Source organism: Choloepus didactylus, chromosome 7 (assembly GCF_015220235.1).
Source record: "Choloepus didactylus isolate mChoDid1 chromosome 7, mChoDid1.pri, whole genome shotgun sequence".
Lineage (NCBI taxonomy): Eukaryota > Metazoa > Chordata > Mammalia > Pilosa > Megalonychidae > Choloepus > Choloepus didactylus.
In genome coordinates, this window is record NC_051313.1 from 107,460,835 (window position 1) to 107,474,941 (window position 14,107).

The 14,107-nt window shown below is 54.2% G+C and overlaps 1 protein-coding gene across 3 annotated transcripts; it reads left to right on the top strand.

Annotated features, from left to right (window-relative positions):
• Positions 1-660: 660 nt before the first annotated feature.
• On the top strand, positions 661-13,459 carry AARS2 (alanyl-tRNA synthetase 2, mitochondrial). 3 transcript variants are annotated; one of them, XM_037842795.1, is made up of 22 exons: positions 663-905; positions 1,648-1,839; positions 2,391-2,536; positions 2,760-2,927; positions 3,446-3,590; positions 5,812-5,957; positions 6,178-6,286; positions 6,651-6,689; positions 6,793-6,904; positions 7,429-7,562; positions 7,994-8,138; positions 8,375-8,547; positions 8,665-8,778; positions 8,876-9,016; positions 9,757-9,894; positions 9,976-10,085; positions 10,234-10,342; positions 10,668-10,790; positions 11,050-11,160; positions 11,775-11,858; positions 11,978-12,088; positions 12,562-13,459. In XM_037842795.1, exons 1-22 carry the CDS (start codon positions 663-665, stop codon positions 12,724-12,726), a joined length of 2,958 nt encoding a protein of 985 aa, XP_037698723.1. In that variant the 3' UTR covers positions 12,727-13,459. The 3 variants fall into 3 exon arrangements, with proteins under 3 accessions (XP_037698724.1, XP_037698723.1, XP_037698726.1); XM_037842796.1 differs by lacking the exons at positions 11,775-11,858; positions 11,978-12,088; positions 12,562-13,459 and adding an exon at positions 12,429-12,466 and having other exon boundaries at positions 661-905; positions 11,050-11,192; XM_037842798.1 differs by lacking the exons at positions 663-905; positions 1,648-1,839 and having other exon boundaries at positions 2,395-2,536; positions 2,797-2,927; positions 12,562-12,726.
• Positions 13,460-14,107: the final 648 nt, after the last annotated feature.

The window sequence follows — 14,107 nt, forward strand, 5'->3', positions numbered from 1 at the left end:
GGAGCAGATGCTGTTCAGTTTCTGTTTCTCTGCTAGATTCCTGCTCCAAAGGGACTGCTGCCATTCCCAAGGACAAAATGGCCTTCTCCAATACCAAGGGCAAAGGGAAGTGGCAAGTACCTAGAACAGTGCCTGGCACACAGTTAAGTACTCATACATATTTTTATAAATGACTCTTGAATGTTGATATTATGTCCCTTAGCACTCTCTGCCTTTTTCCCTCAACCAAGAAACACACACAATCTCATACACACACACCCGAAGTTGAATCCACACCTGTTCACTGCAACATTTGTAAGCGTGCAACATTAATAAGCATAACAACAATTACTGCTATAACAGATTTCCGGAGGGCAGGGATTTTGTGAATTTTGTTACTAATGGACCCTAAGCGCCTAAAACAATGCTTGGCACACAGCAGTCTCTCAGTGAATAATTTTTCTTGCTGAATGAATTGAGGACCTACTATGTGCCAGAATTGTGCTAGGCCGACTCCTGCAGGCGTCCCTTTTCCAAGCACTTCCACCTAGGCGGCAAAGGCAGCCCTCTGAGTCCTCCTACCGCCAGGGGCCGCTGTAGGAAACGTCTGGTTTCCTTCCCACGTCGCCTCCTACCCCCGTCGGTTGTCCTTTGACCCCGTGAAGTCCCTGCCCAGAGCTAAGATGGCGGCGTCGGTGGCAGCTGCAGCCGGGCGGCTGCGGCGGGCCTTTCGAAGGTCACCCCCGTGGCGGAACCCCAGCTGTCGGCTGCTCTCATCTCAGCCCCCTCAAACCCCGGCCACGGCCGTGCGGGACGCCTTCCTGAGCTTCTTTCGGGATCGCCATGGCCACCGACTGGTGCCCTCCGCTTCAGTTCGGCCCCGCGGCGACCCCAGTTTGCTTTTCGTCAATGCAGGCATGAACCAGGTGTGATTTTCCCCTCCCACCCAGCGAGAAAGGCGCTGCAGGATTGGGCAAAATTAGTAGGGGGCTCTTGGCTTTTGAGGAAAGGCAGTGGTGCGTGGTTGGACAAAGTAATTGCAGCCGGAGCTCCGTGGTCCAGTTAGGGTTTTTCGGAGGGGATGGCTGACTTGGGACCTCTGGGTTGAGATTGAATTTTAGGCCTAGGAATGGCAGGTGTAGACGCCCTTGTGGGCAGGCTGGTGGGGGAAGCCTGGCAGCATTTATTCATTCTTCATTTACAAATTCATTTATTAAATGTTCACTGAGCTAGGCACTGTTCTCTGAGCTTTTGGCTTTGAACAACCACTTACCTTTTCTAGACATCATCATTCTCGTCTGTAAACTGGGGAGTAGTATAACCTTAAAGGCTATCTAAGATCCCTATGAAATGCTGACATTCTAGGAATGCCCAGTACCCTGTGGTCTCGTTTTTATAACCTCAAGGTATTGGATATGGTTGAAGAAGCAGAGATGGAGGATGCAGCCATTTAGTGCCCTGTTTCCAGCCACCAACACAGTCCTCCCTCTTTTACCGTGCCTATTTATTTACCTCTTCCCTGCACCACACACACCGGCTATGGGTGCCCCCAGCCTCACAGGCCAAGACTTGTGGTCTCAGTGGCACAAGCAGCCTTTGGTCTGAACAGCCATCCCTGTCCCCACTTCACATCTTTCCCTTCTAACGCCCGCATTTATGTGCTTCCAGTTCAAGCCAATCTTCTTGGGCACTGTGGATCCACGAAGCGAGATGGCAGGCTTCCGACGTGTGGCCAACAGTCAGAAATGTGTGAGGGCTGGAGGACGCCACAATGATCTGGAAGATGTGGGCCGAGACCTTTCTCATCACACCTTTTTTGAGATGCTTGGCAATTGGGCCTTTCGGGGTGAATATTTTAAGGTGAGTCTCCAGGGAGCCCTGGAGTTAGGAAACAGTCAGTGGTTGGCCAAGAAGGGGGTCAAGGTTAGTCCTGTCTCTAGTCTCCTAAAGATGATTACTTAGCAAGCCTTCATACCAGATACAGAGGCAAAGTGCTAGTTGAGCATGTATAATAGAAATGTGTCTCACTTCCCTAATCAGATTATAAATTCCCTGAGGGCAGAGATCATGCCTCCTGCCTAATAGATGGTCAGTAACCATGATACGAATAAATGTTCAGACAGTAATGCTAAAATGCAAGCATTAGAGATCACCCCAGGATAGGGACGGTAGAGGATTTCATAGAGAAGGTGGGACTTATTTTGGGACCCAAAATGAGGCAGGATTTGGAAGGGGGGAGAAGCTTTTTGGGCAAGAAAAAACTCAGAGACAGAAATGGTCATGGCTTGTTCTGGGAACAAGGTGGCCAGTGGAAATGGTTTTGGTTTATTAAGCTAAGGGCTGAACTCATGCGGCTTGATAGGCACTTTAGTGGGGCCTTTCTTTCACCCACTTTCCTCTCCCCACCCCAGGAAGAGGCTTGCAGCATGGCCTGGGAATTGCTGACCCAGGTCTATGGGATCCCTGAGGACAGACTCTGGGTCTCTTACTTTGGTGGTGACCCCAAGACGGGGCTGGCCCCAGACCTGGAGAGCAGAGACATATGGCTCAGCTTGGGGTAAGTCTACCTCCTCCTGTTGTCTACTCCTGGAGGGTGGAAGCTGGGAAATAGACATACCACCTGGGTCCTCTGAGTCTCAGCATATCCCAGGTTACTGTGGAGTCAGTCCTGTTCCTCCTCTTGCTGAGCCAGGACTTGCAAGAGGGGCTCTCCCGGCGGAGAGAATCCCCAGCTTCTGTGTCTGTCCATCTCCCCACCACTTGCCTGGCTTTCTCCCCAGGGTACCTGCCAGCCGCATGCTTTCCTTTGGGTCACAGGAGAACTTCTGGGAGATGGGGGATGCTGGCCCTTGTGGGCCCTGTACTGAGATCCACTATGACCTGGCTGGTGGGATTGGAGACCCCCAGCTGGTGGAGCTTTGGAATCTGGTCTTCATGCAGTACAACAGGTAATGGGGTCCTGAAGCAGGAGGAAACTCCTTGGCTAGGAAGTGAAAAAGGAGATAGGAGACTTTGATCCATTTCTTATAAAAACAAACACTGAGCCAGGTACATTTCTAAACACTACACATATTATGTGATATAATCCTAGTCTTTGTTCTTGACAATGTAAACTAGTCACAGCTGCTCTCTGACCTCTGATCTCTTACCAGTATTGATATGATGGAGTTGAACTAGATGATCTCTAAGATTTCTTCCAGCCTCGATGTGTCTTTTTCTGAGGACAAAGATTTCTGTCCCAGGGGGGATGTCTGGGGCTCCATGAAGATCCCAGGTGGGGATGAGGGTGGGGATAGCCCTTTATTAGAAAGGAAGGACCCAAGACCACTGTCATCTGCCATTGATGGCAGAGAGGAATGATACTGTCCATCTGGTTCCTCCCACTGTCAGCATCCCCCTTGGGTCCCTCCTCATTCCTCTACTCCATTTGTAATCGCCTTTTACCTTTCACACCTTCCCTGGTCAGAGAGGCAGATGGAAGCCTGCAGGCCCTACCCCAGCAACATGTGGACACAGGAATGGGCCTGGAAAGGCTGGTGGCTGTTCTGCAGGGGAGGCGATCCACCTACGACACTGATCTCTTTTCCCTGCTGCTCGACGCCATATGCCAGGTGAGCCTCCCTCTTCCCTTCCAGAAGCCTCTCTGACCTGCTGCCACCAGCCCTCTCCCCCATTGGTTACCATCTTTGTTGAGAACTCAGAGTATTCCCAGCATGTGGGGACAGGAACCAGCCATGGACACCAGGATGTCAAGCATGAAGCTAGGATTCATTGTTTATTACTTGATATTGCTCTTAATTCCTTCCTTCCTACTTTCCTTCCTCCCTTCCTTCCTTCCTTCTTTTAAAAAATGTCTTGAGTGCATACTTTGTGCTAGGTCCTATGCTTCGTAGAGGGAATACAGCAACAAACAGAAAAGAGGTTGTGGAGACTACATTCTAATGTGAGAGATAGACTACAAATAAATGTATTAAAGAGCAAGATAATAGCTTACAGATTGTAAACAGGCAGTAAACATGGGTGATGGGATAGTAACTATGAGGAAGAGGGGAAAATAGAGGAATCTTTGATAGGGTATTTGGGAAAGGCTGACTGAGGAGATGGCCTTTAAGCTGAAACCTGAATTAGAAAAGGAACTGATCACAGGAAGCTCATTTTGGGCAGGGGGATCAGCAGTTATCAAAGTCCTAAGGCAGGAAAAAGCTTGACATGTGTCAGGAATAAAAAGAAGGCCAGCCAGTTAAAGTAGAATAGCATGAGGCAGAATCACATGGGATAGAGTTGGAGACTGTGTCAGTTAGCTTTTGCTTCATAACAAACCATGCCAACACTTAGTAACTTAAAACAACCACCATTTATTTAGCTCATGAGTCTGTGGATTAGCAGTTTAGGCTGGGCTTAGCTGGGTGATCTTTTTGGTCTTGTATGAATTCACTCATACGTCTGTGGTTGGCTTCCAGTCAATGAGGCAGCACTACTGCTGGGGGCTGGCTAGTTCTCAGTTGTGGCAACAGGGAGTGACTGGCCACGTGTCTGTCATCATCCAGCAGGCTAGCCCGGGCTTGTTCACATCGCAGCTGGGCAAGGCTCCTGGGAGAGCAGAAGCATATGAGGCCTCTTGAGGCCTGAGCTGAGAACTGGCACAGTGTCACTTCCACCACGTTTTACTGGCCAAAGCAAGTTATCCAAGCCAGCCCAGATTCAAAGAATGGAGAAACAGATTCTATCCCTTGATGGGAGCATCTGCCAAGTCATATTGCAAAGGGACATGTACACAGGAAAGGGAAGAAGTGGGCCATTTTTGCAAACAATCTGCCACAGAGGAAAGCAGTAATCAAATTTTATGGGGCCTTGAAGTCCAAAGTGTGGTCTTTCTTCTAAGTATGGTGGGAACGGTTTTAGGCAGGGGAGTTGTAACCAAGAAGTCAGGATTTAACAAATGATTATGATTACTGAATCATTATATAGATATTTCTTTTTTACTGTCTAGTATATTAGAATAGCCAAAGGGGAAAACCTGAAATTTCTGAACTGTAATCCAGCTGCCTTGATCTCTGATAATGATTTTATAACTATTTAGCCTTTATCTTATGATTGTAAAAACCTTGTGAATGTAAAAACCTTGTGGCTGCCCCCCACTTGTACCCCCTTAACCAGTTTTTTAGCTCATCAGGCAGAGAACACACTGCTTTTGATGGGTAACAGGGTGAGGGGGAGTATGATCTGATTTACACTTTTAAAAGGCCACTCCCATGCAGTTTGGAGAATGAGCTAGAGAGAAACAAGAGTGGAAGCTGAAAGACCAGTTGGGAGGCTATGATATAGAGCATGTGTCCCCAGCTTGCACCCTCCTTACCTGTCCCCCCATGAAGGTTGCAGAGGCAGGAGCAGGTAGTGGGGAGCACCTGGAGTCAGGCAGGCCTGGTTCACATCTCAGCTCTGCTCCTGATGAGTTGTGTGTTCCTCATGTCACTTACCTCCTCTGAGCATCAGTTTCCTCTTCTTTAAAATGAAGGTAAGAATACCTCCCTGAATGGGCTCCTTTGAGGACTAGATATCATGTGTTCAAGAACTTACCCAGTTCTGATAGTAGAAATTCAGCAAACAGTCACAGCTATGATCCTTGTCCATGCTGATTGGGAGCCCCATGAAGACAAGGACTGGCTTCCATTCATTTCTGAGGCTTCTCTAGTCCGAGTTCTGCCCTGCAAGGCCTTTCTGGATGTGGTCAGCTTTTGGGGTGAGGCAGATGCTTCAGATGTGATGAGGAGCACTACCTGGGCTAGTTCAGGCAGGGCTAGCAGCCGGGTCTCCTTCTCTTCTGCTTTCCAGGGCTCTGGGGCACCTCCTTACCTGGGCCAGGTAGGGACGGCAGATGAGGAGCGCACAGACATGGCATACCGTGTGGTGGCTGACCACATCCGCACACTCAGTGTCTGCATTGCCGATGGCGTCTACCCTGGGATGTCAGGCGCCCCGTGAGTCTGGAAGGCTACAGAAAGGGGCAGGAGCTGTTGAGGGTTGCAGGGGAGAGGAGGAAAGGAGATGGAGAAGTGGGTTAGGTTGAGACGGCAGGAGGAATGGGGGGAAGGGAGAGGGCTTTGGGGCAGGAGTGCATACTGGACTTTGTCCTCCCTTTTCCCCTCACTGCCAACCAAGGGGCTGTGGGGTTAATATCTGGGCTGTGAACCCCTCTAGGCTGGTTCTTCGTCAGATCCTCCGTCGAGCTGTGCGGTTCTCTGCTGAGGTCTTACGGGCACCACCTGGCTTCCTAGGCAGCCTGGTGTCTGTGGTGGTGGAGACACTGGTAAGGGCAGAGCTTCCTTCCTCCCTTAGGCCTCCCTGGGCACTCAGGAACCTCTGGCCTGGGCACCCAGTGCTCCCCACCCTGAATGTGTCCCATAAGCAGGCTGAGAAGACGAGATTGCCTACTAGAAGCAGGGAGCCTGCAGGAGGCCTCCTTGCCCAGGCTCCTGAGCCTCTGACCCTGGGGTCCCTTTCTACCTGGACCCTCACCCCACAAAGAAGCGGACTCCCCATTTGGGCCCCTCCCCTAGGCATTATGCTCGTCTGAGCCTCCCAGGGCAGGTGTCGTCTTGGAGGCCCAGTGGGGGAACAGACAGCAGGCTGGTTGCCTTTCATACCTTCTCAGCCCTCTCCGCCTTCCCCAGGGAGACACTTACCCAGAACTGCGGAAGAACTCAGCCCAGGTACTGGATTCTGGCGATGGAGGGAGGGGGCTGATGGGAGTTGTGGAGAGAGACCCCCCTCCAATGAGGGCCCAGCTCCACCCCTGCCCTGCCCTTGGTCCAGATAGCCAACCTGGTGTCGGAGGATGAGGCCGCCTTCCTGGCCTCGCTGCAGCGAGGTCGGCGGATCATTGATCGGACCCTGAAGAACCTGGGGCCTTCTGATGTGTTCCCTGGTGAGTCGGGTGCCTGGCTAAGGCATACAAGGCTCACTTTGGCTTGCCAGGTTGGGCAGACGCTGTTTCTGTGTGCAGGGAGCTCCTAGCCGGCCCTGTGGCTCACACAGCCTTCACCTGTAGTCCAGTGTTCCTCTCCCCTGTACCCTTCTCCTGACAACCAGACTTCTCTGTGGCAGAAATGCTGCCCTGTGTCTCACCCGCTCCCACGCTGCTCAACTAGCCCACCCTCCACTGCCTACTTCCTAAGCCTGCTTTTTCCTAGATTGAGCTTCTGTCCTCTTTGGAAATGAATTGTGCCCAGGGAGAACCTGGAGCTACCTCCAGCTCTGGCCATGGAGCATGAAGCCTGAAGACGACCCCTCTTCTGGGCCTGTCCAGTATAGTGCGGGGCCCTTGTGCTTGGAGCCTGGTGGCTTCTGTGTGGTAGAAAAACACTGACCCTTATTTCTCTCTCACTTCTCTTTCCCCTCCCTCTGTTCCACCCTCCCACTTCAACACCTCTTGCCCTTCCTTCCTTAAAGCTGAAGTGGCCTGGTCCTTGTCCATGTCTGGGAACCTGGGGCTCCCCCTGGACCTGGTAGAGTTAATGCTGGAGGAGAAAGGTGTGCGGCTGGACTCAGCTGGGCTGGAGCGGCTGGCCCAGGAGGAGGCCCAGGTACAGGCTGGGGGAGCCTCACCCAGGGTTCTGTGGGGACATGTCGGCCCCCTCCCCAGCCCTGAGCTCCCGGTGGAGGAGCTTCAGCTACTGAGGGGAAGCTGGAAGCTAGGTGACAAGACAGGCTTCCCAGGACCTCAGACCCTACCCACAGTCCATAGAGAGGAATAATAACTGGCAGAGGGCTAAGCAGAGGTGAGAAGAGAAGAGGCCAGCAAAGAATTATAGAGAAGGGGTCTCATCCTCAGGAACTTGCAAGATGATGTTTCACTAGCCAGCCCAGTGTCTTCAGCAGCCAGCCAAACCCTGGAGTCTTATTCCAGAGAGGGCTGCAGGGTCCCCAGCTGTGTGACAGGGACGGGGCTCTGCAGAGGTTCAGGTCCCATTGAACCCTCTGTGCACCCCTTCCTTCTATGCCCACCACCCTGCAGCACCGGGCACAGCAGGCTGAGCCAGTTCAGGAGCAGGGACTGCAGCTCGATGTCCATGCACTGGGGGACTTGCAGCACCGAGGGGTGCCCTTGACCGATGACAGCCCCAAGTACAACTACTCCCTGCGACCCAATGGAGGTTATGGTGAGAGCTGGGACAGAAGTTTGTGGCCATGGGCTTGCCAGATCATGACTGGGAGGGACATCAGAGGACATCTGCGCCCAGTCCCTATGTATTCCCCAGCATGGCCACCAGGGGTCGCTGTGGCCCCCCAGCTGGAAGGCTCTCCGCCCCATGCCTGTTGGCCTCAAAGATGGCACAGACCCACCCCCGCTTCTCCACCCCCTCCCTAGCACTGATAACCATTCGTACCCTGGCAGAGTTTGGAGCCTGTGAGGCCCAGGTTCTACAGCTGTACACAGAGGATGGGGCAGCCGTGACCTCTGTTGGGGGAGGCCAGCGCTGTGGTCTGCTCTTGGACAAGACCAACTTCTACGCTGAACAGGGTGGTCAGGCTTCAGACTGCGGCTACCTGGTGCGGGCGGGGCAGCAGGTAAGCTTCATCTAGAGAGGGTAGCTCTGCGGGAGCAGACCTGAATCTAGATGGCAGCCAAATGGGAGGGAAAGGCCACATGCGGCCACGAGTGCCTTAGCCCCTGCCCTTCCCCAGGAGGTCCTGTTTCCAGTGGCCCGGGCCCAGGTCTGTGGGGGCTACATCCTGCATGAGACAGTGGCCCCTGAGTGCCTGCAGGTGGGGGACCAGGTGCAACTACATGTGGATAAGGTAAGGACTCCACCCCAGCTGTTCTTGATAACCTGCAGCCCCTTCTCTCCTCACTCTTCACCCTCACCCAGGACCCTGGGTGACACAAGTGTTTCAGGCCTGGCGTCTCGGGTGCATGGAGAAGCACACGGCCACCCATCTGCTGAACTGGGCGCTGCGGCAGACCCTAGGCCCTGGCACAGAGCAGCGGGGCTCCCACCTCAATCCTGAACGGCTGCGCTTTGATGTGGCCACCCAGGTGAGCAGGGCACAGGAAGGCAGGCTTCATGTGAGGTGACAAGGGTAGAGAGGCCGACTGGTAGTGTGGGTAGTTTGGCCATCTGAAGGCCTGGGGTCTGGGCCTGGCACTGCTGCTCCATCACTGTGTGACCTGGGGCAAGTCCCTTCCCCTCGGGCTCCTCCTGCACCAGGGAGTGGGTTGGGCTAGACAGTGTCTGGGGCCTCTCCCAGATCTGCTGTTGAAGATTCCAAGGGCCCTCCCTTCATCCCTGGCCACCCAGCTTCCCCATTCCTGTTTTCACCCAAGCCATTCTTTCTCAAACCAGACTGGTCTCTCTTCCCTGCCACCTTCTCTCCCTTCCCTCCTTGCACATCTGGCTCAAATCCTTCCTCCAGAAAGTACTTCCTGATTAATCCCCATCCCACCTGACTACTCCTTGCTCCTGCATCTCCTCCATCCTGTATTTCTCTTCCATGAGGCTCCACCTCTCATTGCAAGCTCTCTGAGGACAGAGCCTCCACCTTCTGTTTCTTCATCATCTTTCGGTGCCTTGTGAAAGGCCTGCAGTTTCCAATGGGCCCAATTCCTAGGTGGCTTTCTAAGAAAAAATTGTCTGGTCACAAACGTTCACAGAGCACCTATTGTGTGGTAGCCACTGTTCTAGAACCTATGAGCGTTGACTGCTTCTTAATGCATCCGTTAAAGGCTTGGGGCTGACTGCCTGTTGGTCTGTCCATCTCTCCCCACCCCTCCCTCAGGCCCCATTGACCCCACAGCAGCTCCGGGCAGTGGAGAGCACTGTGCAGGAGGCTGTGGCACAGGATGAGCCCGTGTACATGGATGAGGTGGCCCTGGCTCTCACTGCCCTCGTCCCTGGCCTGCGCTCCCTGGATGAGGTGAGTTGGGGGAGCCCCCTGGGGGTAGACTGCCTGCTCCCCCTCAGGCCAGTTAGCAGGCCTGTCCCTTCTCACCCTCAGGTCTACCCAGACCCGGTGCGGGTGGTGTCAGTGGGGGTGCCTGTGGCCCATGCACTGGACCCAGCCTCCAAGGCTGCGCTGCAGACCTCTGTGGAGCTGTGCTGTGGGACGTGAGTCACTCCTTTCTGCTTGTCCTAGCCTGGGGCCCTGGGTCCTCACCCATCCTTGGTCTTTGGAGCCACTAGCCTTTGGGGCTCAGGCTGCTCCCTTCTCTCCCATGATTCCCCCTGACTTCCTCCTCCCTCCCTCTGCCCACAGGCACCTGCTTCGCACAGGGGCCTTGGGGGACTTGGTGATCATTGGGGAGCGCCAGCTAGCCAAGGGCACCACCCGCCTGCTGGCTGTCACTGGGGAGCAGGCCCAACAGGTTGGCCAGCCGGTGGGGCCTGGGAGGCTGATGGGGGTGGATGGGTGTGGATGGTTGGCAGGTGACACACACATGTACACATAGCAGATGATTGCAGGCTCAGGGATGCCCAGCAGCAGAGCCAGTGTCCATACATGTGCCCAGATGTGGCCATGCCAGCTCTTTATAGCCAGCATCTGTTATGATTAGTTGGTGCCTGTGCCTTGATTGGTCTTGATGGTTAAATCTTCTTACTTTGGCCCTAAACAGCAGTGGGTTTAGAGGCCCTTTCTGGGAAGGTGAGTGTAAGCTGTACAGTCCTGACCATCCTGTTCCCTCCCTACAGGCCCGAGAGGTGGGCCAGAGACTGGCCCAGGAGGTGGAGGCAGCCACAGAGCGGCTGAGTCGGGGCAGCCAGGATGTGGTGGAGGCACAGCGCCTATCCAAGGACATGGGACGACTCACTGATGTGAGAGCCACACCCACCACCACCATCACCCTGGAGCTGCTCCCCACCATCTCCTAGCCCTACTCTTTTCCCCGTGCCTCCATGTCCCCTTCTAGTCTCTCCCCAGCATTCCAGTTTGGTTGGAGTTTCTGGCTGGCCCAGACATTTGTCTGCAGGGTGGGATGTGGTGGTTGTGGTATCTTCACTGGTCCTGGCTGGTCCTAGCCTCAGAACGTTGGCTCATGGAAGGGCAGGGGTGATGGGCTGCTTCTGGCCATAGGCTGTGGACAATGCCATGATGCCCCAGTGGCAGCGGAGGGAGCTTCAGACAACGCTAAAGCTGCTGCAGCGGCGTGCCAACACTGCCATTCGTAAGCTGGAGAAGGGGCAGGTAAGAGGAAGTTTGTCCACATCCTGGGGGGGCAGATACCAAGTTCCCCAAGCAAGGATCTGAGAGACTCCCATGTGCACACTGAGAATCCCAGAGGGCTGGGGCGTGTCAGGTGAAAAAGAGGCTGTGCAGAGAGCTGGGGGCAGGGGTGAGTGGCACCCTTCCTCCTTCTACCAGCCATTACCCCACTTCTCTCTCTGCCATTTGCCAAGTCTGGTTCAGACTCTCCCTCCAGGATGCCTCCAGTGACCTGATTTAACACCATTCCACCCTAATGGCTCCTTGACTGTGAGGCCCCCTTCCCCCTTGCCGCCTCCTGGCCCATCTGGGCTGCAGCATTTGTCCTTTACACCATCAGCAGCCTATTTGTAGGGGCCTGGGGCTATGATGAAAAGGAAGAGGTGGGGGAGGTGGGAAGGACACAGGTGGGACCCAAAAAGAGGAGGCCACTGCAGGCAGAGCTCCTGTCACCTCTGCTCAAAGCTGAAGACTTGCTGGGGGCCAGGGAAGAGGAAGGGAGGGGAATGCTGGGCTGGGGCCCAGTTCGGAAGTGGGGGGCCAATTGGAAACCTCCCTCCCAACCTCACCCTTCTGCTTTTCTTCTTGCCTCATAGGCTGCAAAGAAAGCTCAGGAGCTGTTGGAGCGGCACACAAAGGGGCCTCTGATTGTGGACACAGTCCCCACTGAGTCCCTGTCAGTGAGTGTCCAGGGAAGGGGGCTGGAGGGCTACCCAGGGTTCTGGAGAGAAGTCGTGACTGGAAGGTAACTGGGAGTCTGGGCAGCTGTGGGCTCACCCTCCGTCCTCCCTTTGCCCAGGTGCTGGTGAAGGTGGTGCGGCAGCTCTGTGAGCAGGCCCCCAGCACATCTGTGCTGCTCCTCAGCCCACAGCCCCTGGGAAATGTGCTGTGTGCCTGTCAGGTGGCCCAGGTGAGAGAAGCAGAGAGCAGCTCCCCCATCCCCACCCATCTCTTGGTCCAACTCTTTGACTCCACTCCTTTTATTCCTCCCTGATAAGAGAGCCAAGGCCAGGTGGAGGTGATCTGTGAGGACACCCCAGGATGGGAATAGGGCAACTTCCCTGAACCTAAAGACCACCCTACCTCACCCCCAGTGAAGGCGCCTCCTTAAGAACCTCACCAGCGTATAATCAGCCTGAGATTCCCTAACTACCAGCTCACCCCCCTCTCCAGGTCTCACCTCCCTTGCAAACAAGTAGCAGACATTCATCAGCCTCCGCACACATCCCAGCCCAACCCTTCTGTCTCCTCAATGACTCCCCCCACTATGTGCCCAACTGAAGAGGGCGTGCAAATCACCCATGACTCGATTTTCACAAGCTGAGTGAATGGTGGCAGGGAGGGTTGTTTCTGCGTGGCTTCCCCTTCTGTTTCTGTCTCCAGGGTGCCACACCCACCTTCACGGCAGAGGCCTGGGCACTGGCCGTGTGCAGCCACATGGGAGGCAAGGCCTGGGGCTCTCGAATTGTGGCCCAGGGCACCGGAAGCACTGCTGACCTAGAAGCTGTCCTCAGCACAGCCCAAGCCTATGCTCTCAACCAGCTCTGACCCAGGCCTGCCCCGGAACCCACGTGGACTGAAGAGACACTGGACAGGCAAGGGCCAGGAGCCCTGAAGGAGCCAGCAAAACCCCCCAGAGGGCGAAGCAGAGGCCTGGAGGCTGAGGCTGAGCTGGAGAGGCCACTCTGTACCAGGACTTGCATGGACACAGGCAGATGTAGGCCAGGGAGAGCAGAGGGGGCCTGGAGCACACCCCCACTGAGTGAATGTGAAGACACAGGCAGTCATGGCTGTGATTGCTCATTAAAAAGCATTTCACAGAAGATAGGAAGATCCAGGAGTTTCTTTTAATTAAAAAAAGATCTGCCTTTCTCCTCCCTGCAACCTGGTATACATGCCCCATCACAAGGTCTGTCCCCCTCACATGGCGCTGAAAGGCTTCAGGACCCAAATCAGGACTGTCTTCATCACCATCTTCATCACCAAGTATCCAAACAGGTTCTGCTGGGCACTCACAAAGGACACCCTGGCCACCAAGAGCCAGAACAGTCATGTAAAAATCATTACAGCAGGGCGGATCCTCTTTGGTATCACTTCATGTCATCAACAATGACTTCTCATTTTAATTAAGGCACTGCTCGTTTGTTGATAAACTGAGCAACAGGCCCTGGCCAGTTGCAGAGAATGTGGTAAAAACCAAACAGACAAAAAATGCTACTCTGGTGCAGCTTACTTCCAGCAGGGGAAACTGACAATAAACAAGAGAAAGAAGAGGGCGTCAGATGGTGATGAGGTCTGTGGAGAAAAATAAAGCAGGGGAAGAGGATCAGGAGTGTGGAGGTGGGGTTACTGCCTCGCCTAGAGGTGGCATCTGAGCAGAGCCCGGGAGGTGAGGGTGTGAGCCACGCAGCTATCTGCAGGAAGAGTGTTGCAGGCTGAGCGAACAGCCAGTGCAGAGGCCCCGAGATGGGAGTGAGGAGGCCAGTGTGGCTGAGCACAGGGAGCTGAGAGAGTGGCAGGTGAAGGGATCACAGAGACAGCAGGGGCCAGACCAACCTTACTCTTTTTAAAACAAGTTGCACAGCACCTGCCCCCCATGCTGAGCTGAAGCTGAAAACACAGGGTCTAAACACTGGCGGTTCAGAGGAGGAGAAAGCCCTTTCCCTACCAGAATGAAACCCCCCAGGACTGAGCCAGATGCTGGAACTCCACCAGTATTCCCAAAGCTCTGTTGCTAGATGAAAAGATCTCAGGAGACCCATCTTCAAGTCAAGGGCTCCCTGGCTACTGAGTTCTGGGGCTGTCTAGTAAAAATATTAGAGCAAGGCAGGCCCTGCTGGCATCACTTCATTCCTTGCACGATTTCCAATTCTAATTAAGGCACTGATGACTTGGGAAATCACTGATGAGGGCTTCAAGAGGCCCAAAT

What these genes read in the sequence shown, in the direction of transcription:
- AARS2 (XM_037842795.1), top strand. Translation starts at nt 663, where the DNA reads ATGGCGGCGTCGGTGGCAGCTGCAGCCGGGCGGCTGCGGCGGGCCTTT. An exon ending in TTCGGGGTGAATATTTTAAG is followed by an intron (nt 1,840 to 2,390) that starts GTGAGTCTCCAG and finishes TCCCCACCCCAG; the next exon opens with GAAGAGGCTTGCAGCATGGC. An exon ending in TCCCCACTGAGTCCCTGTCA is followed by an intron (nt 11,859 to 11,977) that starts GTGAGTGTCCAG and finishes CCCTTTGCCCAG; the next exon opens with GTGCTGGTGAAGGTGGTGCG.